The 12,810-nt window shown below is 47.5% G+C and overlaps 1 protein-coding gene across 28 annotated transcripts in view; it reads left to right on the top strand.

Annotated features, from left to right (window-relative positions):
* The first annotated feature begins 575 nt into the window (after positions 1-575).
* Positions 576-12,810, top strand: part of LOC133253673 (regulating synaptic membrane exocytosis protein 1) — a 256,940-nt gene continuing 244,705 nt past the window's right edge. For 12 of the 28 annotated variants that reach the window (XM_061427167.1, XM_061427170.1, XM_061427172.1 and 9 more), the window contains exons 1-2: positions 576-917; positions 6,015-6,862. In XM_061427167.1, coding sequence (XP_061283151.1) covers positions 580-917; positions 6,015-6,862 — 1,186 coding nt within the window. In that variant the 5' untranslated portion in view covers positions 576-579. Of the gene's footprint in view, positions 918-6,014; positions 6,863-12,810 lie in introns of those variants that run through there. The other 16 variants (XM_061427157.1, XM_061427159.1, XM_061427158.1 and 13 more) reach the window with 7 other exon arrangements.

The raw sequence follows: 12,810 nt of genomic DNA on the forward strand, positions 1-12,810 counted from the left end.
TGAGAAGACAGCTTCTAAATCCTTTGACACACTGAGGCGTATATACATAAATATTAATTCCATGGTTCCCTACAACATTTTTCTAATCAATCAACTACCTTGCTTAGACCATTTTTACAAATATATTTTATTTTATTTTTTTATTTATTTTTTGGAGTTTCTGCTTCTTTTTTTTTCTATTTTTAAAATTTTATTTTATTTTTAAACTTTACATAATTGTATTAGTTTTGCCAAATATGAAAATGAATCTGCCACAAGTATACAAATATATTTTAAATGAAACTTCAGAGTCAGTCATTCAAAATGTGGTGAATACATAGTAATAGAAAACTCAGAATCATAGATTATGAATGCCAAGAAAGGCTCTGTTCTGGTTACCATAAGTCTATGGTTTCCAATGGGTCATGCTGCAGGCATTCATAAACTTGTTCAGGGGTCATTTTCATAAGAACTGCTCAAGGATCAACATAAAAATGACAAGCATTCTGTTTTGCCTTAAGAGATATTTTAGTGTGATGAAAATAAATTTATTTCCACAGCACAGAAAATTTACACTGTTCTCTGTTCTTCAAACAGGTTATGTGGGTATGCAATTTGTGTCGAAAGCAACAGGAAATCTTAACCAAGTCAGGGGCGTGGTTCTTCGGCAGCGGCCCTCAGCAGACCAGTCAGGACGGAACGCTCAGCGACACGGCTACAGGGGCGGGTTCCGAGGCGCCTAGAGAGAAGAAAGCCCGGCTCCAAGAGCGCTCGAGGTCGCAGACCCCCCTGAGCAGCGCCGCGGCCTCCGCCCAGGACCAGGCTACCCCCGGCGCACAGGTGGACAGGACCAAGGGCGCTGAGCCCGCCCCGCAAGCCGGGGGCCCTGAGCAGAAGCAGGCATCCTCCAGATCTAGAAGCGAGCCTCCCAGAGACAGGTAAGAGGTCAGCAACCCACAGGCAAAGGGCAAGATCTTAAATGGAGAGCAAACCCATCTTCAGGAATCGAACCGCTAGGATAGGCAGAAAGGGTGCCTCTCAGACTCAACCAGAAAAGCGATAGGGAGCCCACTGCCTTTGTCTCTCTCTAGAACCTATCTTTCCTTAGGAGGCCTTTGCTGAGAAGCTTGTCTTTCACGTCCCACATGGAGGTAAACAAGTCACCCAAGTGTACTACGAACTTCCAACCCTTTGGTGAGAACAGCCATTGGCTGTTATTGGCTATTAGAGTGAGTCCTGCAGTTGAATCTGTGCTCTGAGAGAAGAATATGGAGAACAGACACACTTAGGGCTGGGAGTGCATCAGCAAAGGCTTCCTGAAGGATGCTTTCTTCTACACTGAGCTTTGAAGGTGACTAGAGATGAGCCAGGTGAAGCAAGGGATGGGTGCATGGGTGTCTGGCCAGAAGGAACAGTGGGACCACCCAGAGGCTGGTCTTGGCTGGAGGGTGATTTGGAGAAGGTGGGGGAGCAGGGGATGACCGTGGGGTCTGAGCGCCCAGGTCACACTGGGCCTTTTAGCCAGGTTCAATTTCACAGACTTTATCCTGAAAACAACGGAATGCAATGGAGGCTTGTAAGTTTGGGCTCACGTGATCAGCTTATTAATTTCAATTTGTCTACTGTATCATTCATTCATGGAGAAGGCAATGGCAGCCCACTCCAGTACTCTTGCCTGGAAAACCCCATGGGCGGAAGAGTCTGGTAGGCTGCAGTCCATGGAGTCGCAAAGAGTCAGACACGACTGAGCGACTTCACTTTCACTTTTTCACTTTTCACTTTCGTGCATTGGAGAAGGAAATGGCAACCCACTCCAGTGTTCTTGCCTGGAGAATCCCAGGGACGGGGGAGCCTGGTGGGCTTCCGTCTCTGGGGTCACACAAGAGTCGGATACAACTGAAGCGACTTAGCAGCAACCGTGTATTAATGACCAGACAGGATGCTGTGCAGTAGGTGGGGACAGCGTTAACAAGGGGGGATATAGCCCTTTTCTTCCCGAGGCTGGGAGTCTGGGACACCTGACGGTTAGCACTGGGTGTGGCTGCCTTCGCCTGTGTGACCCTTATTTATTCCACTGGGTGGGAGGACAGGATCCGAGGGTAGGATCCAAGGAAGGTTTCTAATCTCCTTGTCAAACGAAACTCCCACAATAAGCTCAAAGACTTCAAAGCTGAACTGATCTGGATTCTAGGCCTCGCTCTGTCACCAGGGATTCTCACGGGCATGTTGGAGGACTGAGTGAGCACCTGTGCTCAGCAGCAGGCCCATGGGAGGCCTCTAGTGAATGCAGACAGTAGGCACCATGTGTTTACCATTACTGAACACTACAGGAGCCAGAGGGCATCAAGATGACTGGGGCATAGTCCCTTTTCATTCAGATCCTGGGAAAGAGACCACACCGGCCCCTAGGGAAGACACCACCCTGGGCAGTGAACTGGCCCAGAGGGCTGACATGATCAGAGCTCGACAATACAAACACAAGTCCTTTGGAGGCCACAGGAAAGGGGAGCACCTTCTGAACACAGGCAGATAGGACACCCAGAAGTTGTGGGATGGCCAGGCAAAATCGGAGAGACCATGATGGTAAGACACCAGAGCCACCCTGGTGATGGCCAGACTTGCAGCATGGTGACAAAGTGCTGTGAGTTAAGGAAAGAAAGGATGCTGAAAGGGCAGCTCACGATTGGTCAGAAAAGGATTTCTTTTAAAGGAGAGGAAGAGTTTGGAAGTATAGAGTTTCCAAAGAGAAAATTTGAGTCCTGCTTATGATGAACTGTGAAAAACTACAAAGAAGTCGAGAATAGGCACTGAGGAGAGGCTTTTTGATGAAATTTGAAAAAGACTGAGAAGAACAAATAGCTTTCCTGATGATATAAATGACTTGCTGATTATATAAATACCGAGGACAACAGTGAGGATGTTGGGGCTGGAGAAGGAGGAAGAGGGGGACCTGGTTGGTAGTCAGGGTCCTTGAGAGAATGAGCCAAGCCTGAAGGAGTGGCTGGCTGTCTTGTTTTACATTTCATTATTTAAAAATTTTTATTATTGAAGTACAGTTGCTTTTCAGTGCTGTGTTAGTTTCTGATACAACAAAGTGAATCAGTTATATATACAGATATACCCCCTCCCTCTGTGACCCCCCTCCCACCGTCCATCCACTCCCTAGGTCATCACAGAGCACTGAGCTGAGCCCCTGTGCTCCACAGCCACTTCCCATGAGCTATCTGTTTTACACGTGGGAGTGTGTGTGTCCCTGCTACTCTCTCAATTCGTCCCGCCCTCTCTTTCCACCACTAGCTATCTGTTTTACATGTGAGTGTATGTATGTCAATATTACTCTCTCAATTTGTCCCACTCTCTCCTTCCCTGATACCTCAGTTGGTAAAGAATCTGCCTGCAATGCAGGAGACCCTGGTCTGATTCCTGGGTCGGGAATCCTAATCTGCTAGAGAAGGGATAGGCTACCCACTCCAGTATTCTTGGGCTTCCCTTGTGGCTCAGCTGGGAAAGAATCCACCTGTGATGCGGGAGACCTGGGTTCGATCCCTGGGTTAGGAAGATCCCCTGAAGAAAGGAAAGGCTACCCATTCCAGTATTCTGGCCTGGAGAATTCCATGGACTGTATAGTCCATGGGGTCGCAAAGAGTCGGACGTGACTGAGCTTCACTTCACTTCACTTCACTTTTCCTTCCACCACTGTGTCCACAAGTTCTGTTCTCTACGTCTGTGTCTCTATATTCCTTCCCTGCAAATAGGTTCATCTGTACCATTTTTCTAGATTCCACAAACATGTGGTAACATACCAAATTTGTTATTCTCATCCCAACTTACTTCACTTAGTATGACAATCTTTAGTCACATCCATGTTGTGGCAAATGACATTATTTTCTTCCTTTTTATTACTGTTATTTTGTTCCTTTTTATTACTGTATTCCATTGTATATTATATGTACCACATCTTCTTCACCCATTCAACAGTTGATGGACATTTAGGTTGCTTCCATGTCCTGGCTATTGTAAGTAGTGCTGCAGTGAACACTGGGGTACATATTTCTTTTGGAAACAAGATCTTAATCTTTTTGATCCTAATTTGTACACTCATCAGGAGCTAGTGGGGATGGAAACATTAGAGGTGAGAAAAGGCCTATTTTGAAGACAAGAATCAGAGAGACTGGAGAAGAGTCCCATTTGCATATAAGGCTATCCTTTCATAAAGCATCTTCACAGATGCTGTCTCCTTTAATCTGCACACGAACTCTGCAAGGTAAGCATCCTTGATCAGTATTTCAACAGCAACAAAAAAATCGACTCTATAGAAACTTCCACAAGGGCAACTCTGCTTTAATGAGCTACTGAGGTTTGCAGTACATTCATCACATTTTTATGAAAACTCTAATTATGATGACTGCATTCATAGCAGACCCCTTACACGGGAAAACAGCAATGCTACCTATGAAACTCCACCCTCCCTGAAAATCTCTCCCACTTCAACGGACCAAGTAATCTAAAAGCCTCAGGCAGAGTTGACGATGCTTCTGTTTTGCTTTTGTGTCATTGGAAACCCTCTCCCCTTTCTTTCCATTATCACCAGCTCCTGCTCAAACTGATCCCACAACATATTTTAGCAATTACTACTTTGATAATGGACAATAGAAACCGCTCTACTTTTCCCCATCTTGTATATTATTCTCAGTTTTTGTTCATGAAGTCTGCTTTTGGACTTCCAATGTTCTCTCTAGAAAGCCCTTTCTATGGATCTAAGGATTCCAGAAAGAGCTTATCTGTCCCCATTTTAACTGCACAGTCGAGCATACAGGGTCTGAATGCTTTGGTAGGCATCCCCTTTCTGTAACTTCGGGTGTCCTTGCTGAAAGCTGCCCAAAGCAGATGGACTACAATGTTCAGAAAAGGGCTGTACAGGGGCATCTTAAACAATGTAATTTAAATATTCAAACTGTGAAACACTTTTCCTTTATCTTTGTCAGTGTCTCCTACAAGATGGAGAGCAAAGTAGAACACAAACTGCTTTTTATTTTCATATTCTTTTTTGTTATGATTATAGGATATTGAACATGGTTCCCTGTGCTCTGCATTTTGGAATGAGGGGAGAAGGCCTGAGAGGGAGGAAAAATGAATAATAATTTCAAAACGTCAACATTTCTATAATTTTTGCTGGGGAAGGTACAATGAAGGCTCAGCTTCAATCATTTTTTTTTTTTTCCTAACCAATTCCCTAAAAAGTGTTGGACTGCACATGATCTCTTAAAAAGTACTTTTGTTCTACAACTGAAGTGCTGCTGCTGCTGCTGCTGCTGCTAAGTCGCTTCAGTCGTGTCCGACTCTGTGCGACCCCATAGACGGCAGCCCACCAGGCTCCCCATCCCTGGGATTCTCCAGGCAAGAACGCTAGTAGAATTAATTTCTGAAATGGACATACTTATATTCACATTTCCTTGAATGTTTCCGTTATAAGAGATTAATATATATCGCCCAAATATATGTCAGGTATTAATTTTTGAACTGATATATATCTATTAGCGTTTATCCTAACTTATTATTACCTATATCATTTTATCTACTACCACTACTACTAAGTCGCTTCAGTCGTGTCCGACTCTGTGCGACCCCGTGGACTGCAGCCTACCAGGCTTCTCTGTCCATGGGATTCTCCAGGCAAGAACACTGGAGTGGGTTGCCATTTCCTTCTCCAATCATTTTATCTAGAACATGTTAAAGAGGTTAACATAAAACTTGTTCTTTTAGTGAATTAATTCATTGATTTTTAAAATGATCTGTTTAACTGATAGAGAATTTAAAAATCTGAAAGCCAGTTGTGAAGACCCTGAATATCTTGTAACGCAAAGGAGCCTTATTTAGAAAGCGACTCGGGTATACGGGTTTAATGCGCCTTTTTAACATCTCGCTTTTTAATTAGACATCGAAGAACTATTTCCAAGGATGCTGCTTCTGGGGTCTGGTCCTCGCCTTGAGTTTACACGCGATTCTCCTTCTCCACGTTTCTTTGTGCATCCCAGGAAGAAGACCCCAGGGCTGGCTGAGCAGAATAGCAAAGGCGCTCCAAAGGGCGAGCGCAAACGCGCGCCCAGGACCTCGGCGCCTCCTGCAGAGGCGCCCGCGGAAGAACGGGAGCGGAAGGAAAGGCGGGAAAGCCGAAGGCTGGAGAAAGGCCGGTCCCAGGACTACTCCGTCGTGCCGGAGAAACGCGAGGAAGGCCCGGTGGCTGAAGCGGAGAAGCAGCGGAAAGAGGAGGAGTACCAGACCCGGTACCGCAGCGACCCGAACCTGGCGCGGTACCCCGTCCAGCCGCCGCCCGAGGAGCAGCAGATGCGCATGCACGCGCGGGTGTCCCGCGCCCGGCACGAGCGGCGCCACAGCGACGTGTCCCTGCCGCGCACCGAGGCGGCCGCGGGGCCCGAGGGCAGGCCCGGCCCGCGCGCGCCCCACGCCGCCCGGGGCTCGCCGCCGGCCTCGCCGCGCGCCTACTCGGCTGAGAGGACCGCGGAGGCCCGGGCGCCGGGCGCCCAGCCGCTCGCCGACTCCAGTCCGCCGGCGCCCCGGCCAGGCCCGGGCCCCGCGGAGGTCCCGGAGCCGCTCCGGAAGCAGAGCCGCCTGGACCCCGGCTCGGCCGTCCTGGTGCGCAAGGCCAAGCGCGAGAAAGTGGAGACCATGCTGCGCAACGACTCGCTCAGCTCCGACCAGTCCGAGTCTGTGCGGCCGTCGCCGCCCAAGCCGCACCGCGCCAAGAGGGGCGGCAAGCGGCGCCAAATGTCCGTGAGCAGCTCGGAAGAAGAGGGTGTGTCAACGCCGGAGTACACGAGCTGCGAGGACGTGGAGCTGGAGAGCGAGAGCGTCAGCGAGAAGGGTGAGCGAGCCGCGGCGCGCGGGCTCTAGGCGCGGGCGGGGCTGGCAGGGTGGGTGGGAACCGGGCGCTCCTGTGGGTTTCTGAGGTGCGCGTTCCGGGCTGGGGGCGTGTGCTGGAATCCGAGATATACGCTCGGGGCTGGGGGTGTGTGTGCTGGGATCCGAGGTGCGCGCTCCGGGCTGGGGGCTGGTGTGCTGGGATCCGATATATACGCTAGGGACTGGGGGCTCGTGAACTGGGATCCGAGGTGCGCGCTCCGGCCTGGGGTCTCGTGTGCTGGGATCCGAGATATACGCTTGGAGCTGGGGGTGTTTGTGCCGGGATCCGAGGTGCGCGCTCCGAAATGGGGGCTCGTGAGCTGGGATGAGAGATATACGCTCAGAGCTGGGGGCCTGTGTGCGGGGCTCGGGGATTCGCCAGAGTGGCTCGGAGGCGCGTGTGCTGTGCGCTCAGGGTGCGCGCCTGCAAGGTTTACAAGCGTAGCTGGTAATGTCTAGCACGGTGACTGTGACTGCAGTTACCACTGCTTTATGGTATACTAGAAACAAGCTACGAAGGCAAATCCTAAAAGTTCTCATTACAAGAAAATTATTACTTTGGTAACCGGATGAAGACATAGATGTTAACTAAACTTCCTGGGGTAGTCTTCTGGCCTCCTGTGTATGTCTGATGGTTAGTTTAAGTTCACACGTCGCTCAGCAGTGTGACTTTTTGCCGTGCCATGGACTGTATAGCCTGCCAGTCTCCCCTATCAATGGAATTTTCCAGGCAAGAATACTGGAGTGGATTGCCTTTTCCTACTCCAGGGGATCTTCCAGACCCAGTGATAGAACTCGCACCTCCACTGGCAGGTGGATTCCTTGTCACTGGGCCTCCTGGAAATCCACAGGTGGTTAGGGGTACACCTTAAACTTCCATGGAAAGTGAAAGTGAAAGTCGCTCAGTCATGTCCCACTCTTTGCGACCCCATGGACTAAACAGTCCATGGAATTCTCTAGGCCAGAATAATGGAATGGGTAGCCTTACACTTCTCCAGGGGATCTTCCCAACCTTGGGATCCTAGGTGCGACCAAGGGATGAGCGGAGTGTGGGACTTGGGGCTCGTGTGCAGAAATCTGAGGTGCCCGCTGGGGACTGGGGGTGTGTGTGCAGAGTGCCGGATTCGCGAGCGTGGCTGAGAGGTGCGTGTGCTGGGCTCAGGGTGCGCCCCTGCAGGGTTCGAACCCAGATCTCCCACATTGCCGGCGGATTCTTTACCAGCTGAGCCACAAGGGAAGCCCAAGAATACTGGAGTGGGTAGCCTTTCGCTTCTCCAGCAGATCTACGCACCAGGAATCTGGTCTCCTGCATTCCTCGAGGATTCTTTACCAACTGAGCTATCAGGGAAGCTGTATGTCAATTAAGTCTCAGTAAAAGTGGGGGAGGAAAGTGGGGCTTGGAATGCTCCAGGCAGTCTCCCAGCAAATGGAAGGTTTTAGTGTTTTGTTTCCTTTTATTTTTGGATGTGGAGTTTAAAAATGTCACCTCAGGCACCGAATGAGTTACAAGAATTTTTCATGACATTCAGTTCAGTTCAGTTCAGTCGCTCAGTCATGTCCAACTCTCTGCGACCCCATGAATTATAGCACGCCAGGCCTCCCCGTCCATCACCAACTCCCGGAGTTGACTCAGACTCACGTCCATCAAGTCAGCAATGCCATCCAGCCATCTCATCCTCTGTCATCCCCTTCTCCTCCTGCCCCCAATCCCTCCCAGCATCAGAGTCTTTTCCAATGAGTCAATTCTTCTCATGAGGTGGCCAAAGTACTGGAGTTTCAGCTTTAGCATCATTCCTTCCAAAGAAATCCCAGGGCTGATCTCCTTCAGAATGGACTGGTTGGATTTCCTTGCAGTCCAGGGGACTCTCAAGAGCCTTCTCCAACACCACAGTTCAAAAGCATCAATTCTTCAGCGCTCAGCCTTCTTCACAGTCCAACTCTCATATCCATACATGACCACAGGAAAAATCATAGCTTTGACTAGATGGACCTTTGTTGGCAAAGTAATGTCTCTGCTTTTGAATATGCTATCTAGGTTGGACATAACTTTCCTTCCAAGGAGTAAGCGTCTTTTAATTTCATAGCTGCAGTCACCATCTGCAGTCATTTTGAAGCCCCAAAAATAAAGTCTGACACTGTTTCCACTGTTTCCCCATCTATTTCCCATGAAGTGGTGGGACCGGATGCCATGATCTTCGTTTTCTGAATGTTGAGCTTTAAGCCAACTTTTTCACTCTCCTCTTTCACTTTCATCAAGAGGCTTTTGAGTTCCTCTTCACTTTCTCCCATAAGGGTGGTGTCATCTGCATATCTGAGGTTATCGATATTTCTCCCTGCAATCTTGATTCCAGCTTGTGTTTCTTCCAGTCCAGCGTTTCTCATGATGTACTCTGCATATAAGTTAAATAAGCAGGGTGACAATATACAGCCTTGACATACTCCTTTTCCTATTTGGAACCAGTCTGTTGTTCCATGTCCAGTTCTAACTGTTGCTTCCTGACCTGCATACAGATTTCTCAAGAAGCAGGTCAGGTAGTCTGGTATTCCCATCTCTTTCAGAATTCATGACGTTGGTTCCTCTCATTCTGGGAAATTTAGTATTCTATAGCTATCATCACAGAAAATCCTTTAGATAATACTGGTCTAGAAGATACATCAATTTCAATTTAAACTCCTGTGTTTATTTTGAAGAATTTCCTCCTTTTGCTGCTATTCACTTAGATTTAAACTGACCACAGCCATAAATTCAGTTGGTGGTGGTTATCATCTTTGTTGTAGGGCTGGGGCTTCCCTGGTAGCTCAGATGGTGAAGAATCTCCTTGCTGTGTGGCATCACCGACTTGATGGACATGAGTTTGGGTGAACTCCGGGAGTTGGTGATGGACAAGGAGGCCTGGCCTATAATTCATGTGGTCTCAAAGAGTCCAACACGACTAAGCGACTGAACTGAACTGAACTGATGCTCCAATGAGGAGAAGGAAATGGCAACCCACTCCAGTATTCTTGCCTAGAGAATCCCATGGACAGAGGAGCCTGGTAGGCTGCTGTCCATAGGGTTGCACAGAGTGGGACATGACTGAAGCGACTTAGCATGCATGCAGCATGCCCCAATGATCTTATGCTATATTTGGGAACAATTTTAAAAGCTCATTCTGTTGCTATTAGTACTACAATTCAACTGGTAATAGGTATCTTTGGAATATGGGGGAGAGAGGTGAATTTGGCTTTTTCAGTTAGGCATTGATGTTTATAAAGTGCATATCGGTTTTTTAAAAGTCAGATGATGTGTAGACTTTTGCTGTCTTTGTGCCTCAATGTTGTGTTTTGTGAACATGTATTTTTTTTTTCCCTTAAGTCATAAGGGAAGTGTTAAGTAAGTGGATATGCTTAATTGGTGTGAAGAAAACCCCTTATGAGGATGGATATAGACTGAGAAGGCGATGGCACCCCACTCCAGTACTCTTTTGCCTGGAAAATCCCATGGACAGAAGAGCCTGGTGGGCTGCACTCCATGGGGTCTCTAAGAGTCTGGCACAACTGAGCGACTTCACTCTCACTTTTCACTTTCATGCATTTTAGAAAGAAATGGCAACCCACTCCAGTGTTCTTGCCTGGAGAATCCCAGGGATGGGGGAGCCTGGTGGGCTGTCGTCTATGGGGTCGCACAGAGTCGGACACGACTGAAGCAACTTAGCAGCAGCATAGATATAGTTACATATGTATATTTTCCTACTTTGTAAAGAAAGGGTGTACACCAGCTCCACTTGAATGTGTTTAATAAATCACAATGGGCGTGAAACTAGAAATGAAGCTCAGAATTATTTACAGTAACAACAGATTATGAAAGAAACATGAGGAAGGCAGCTAGTGTGATGAGAGGCGCTTATTGTCTCTGGCCGCTATCTCCCTTTCTCATGGATTATCTTCTGGGCACTTGGGTGATGACCTGGAATTTAGCCACCTCTGAAGTTGGGGTTCAGTTTCTTCATATGGAAGCATAGGAGCCATCATCTGATACACACAGCCCTGATTTCTCTTCATTTGTAAATAATCTCATTCTCAATGTCTATGAATGTAGCATAGGCATTTTCCTCCTTTAACCTTAATCTGTAATATTGATTAATGCCTTTATTGCCAAGGCTCACCACTGCTGACCAAGAGCTCAGCCATGATCATCTCCAGCATGCTGTGACCCTGCACGACTTTTTTAGCATCCCTAAGTCTCAGTTTTCTTATTGCCACAGTGGAGATGAGAGTTTTACTTTGTCAGGTGACAGAGTGGTTTGGATGAGCTCATGTAGCTGCAGCAGGATGCTAAGTTAGCATTCGTCCTGTCTTGATGAGCCTGTGGCATATGCCCCATAGATCTAGTATTGCAATGAAGGTGAGATCATTGTATATATATATATATCATATATATATATATATAAATCAAAGAAGAGGTGAAAGAACCCATTTTATATCTTCCAGGCTCTAGAGGGATGAGAAGGGGACGAGTAATCAGGGAAGAGCCATTTTCCCAGGAGAGGAAGCCATATAGCGACCTTCCCGGTCAAGGAAGGTGATCTTCATGAAATAAATATAAGAAAGCAGCGTTTTGACTATATCCCGAGTATTCACTTGCTCAGTTTTATCAGTTACATGTATCATGTAACAATTGAACACTTGAATGGCTCTGCTAGTCTGTTTGGGCTCCTGTAACAAAATTCCACAGACTAAGTAGCTTATACACAAAAGAAATTCGTTTTCTCACAGTTCCAGGGGCTGGGAGGCCCAGGGTCCAGGTGCCAGCATGGTCTTGTCCTGGGGAAGGTGCTCTTTCTAGCTCAGGTGGAGTCGCTCCTTCTCATTGTGTCCGTACATGGGGGAGGCGGCAGGGAGCTCTGTGGGGTCTGTGATGAGTGCTAATCCCACTCATGAGGGCTTCACCCTCCTGATATAAGCATCACCCAAAGGCCCCACATCCTATTTGAGGGGTTAAACATGTGAATTTTGAGGGAATACAAGCATCTAGACCATAGCTCTGGCACAAGGCATCTACTTAATATATGTGTACTACTGCTACTGCTGCTGCTAAGTCACTTCAGTCGTGTCTGACTCTGTGCGACCCCATAGATGGCAGCCCACCAGGCTCCCCCGTCCCTGGGATTCTCCAGACAAGAACACCGGAGTGGGTTGCCATTTCCTTCTCCAATGCATGAAAGTGAAAAGTGAAAGTGAAGTCGCTCAGTCATGTCTGACTCTTAACGACCCCATGGACTGCAGCCTACTAGGCTCCTCCGTCCATGGGATTTTCCAGGCAAGAGTACTGGAGTGGGGTGCCATTGCCTTCTCCAATATGTGTACTACTTTTGCCATTTATGTTGTTATCCTTCTCATTATGCTGAGTTGGTTTGTGTGTTTATTGGTAAGTGTAGATTTAACACTTTCAGTAGATACACAGATGTCAAAAACAAAGACATGTGCTGCATGCCCTTATGGAGCTTACATGTTGTTGAGAGAAATAAAGTATAATTACACAATGAAATATAATTTATTAAATGCCTCAAAGGAGCATTCCTTCCAGATGTATTGATACAGTTTTGCTTTGTGTCCAGATGTTTAACCAGAAAGGTTCCCTGGGCAAATGGTGTCTGAAAGTCAACACATAGATAGTCAGCGTGATGCTTTGTGTGCAGTGTAATTACACACATACACACACACACACACATGGATTAACAGTGAGCTCTATCTAGTGGGCTTGTCTAAAAAGTGAGGTCAGCTACTGCATGTTTCAAAGAGAAGGCTATTTGTTCGGTATTTGTACTTCTCTTTGCCAACTGGAAAAAATTGGGCATCTCTGATTTCTTAGATGAGGGGACCCCAACCCCTGGGCCTGGGACCACTGCTGGTCTGTGATCTGTTAGGAAC

The sequence above is a fragment of the Bos javanicus genome, chromosome 9 (genome assembly GCF_032452875.1).
Source record: "Bos javanicus breed banteng chromosome 9, ARS-OSU_banteng_1.0, whole genome shotgun sequence".
In the NCBI taxonomy this organism is placed as follows: Eukaryota; Metazoa; Chordata; class Mammalia; order Artiodactyla; family Bovidae; genus Bos; species Bos javanicus.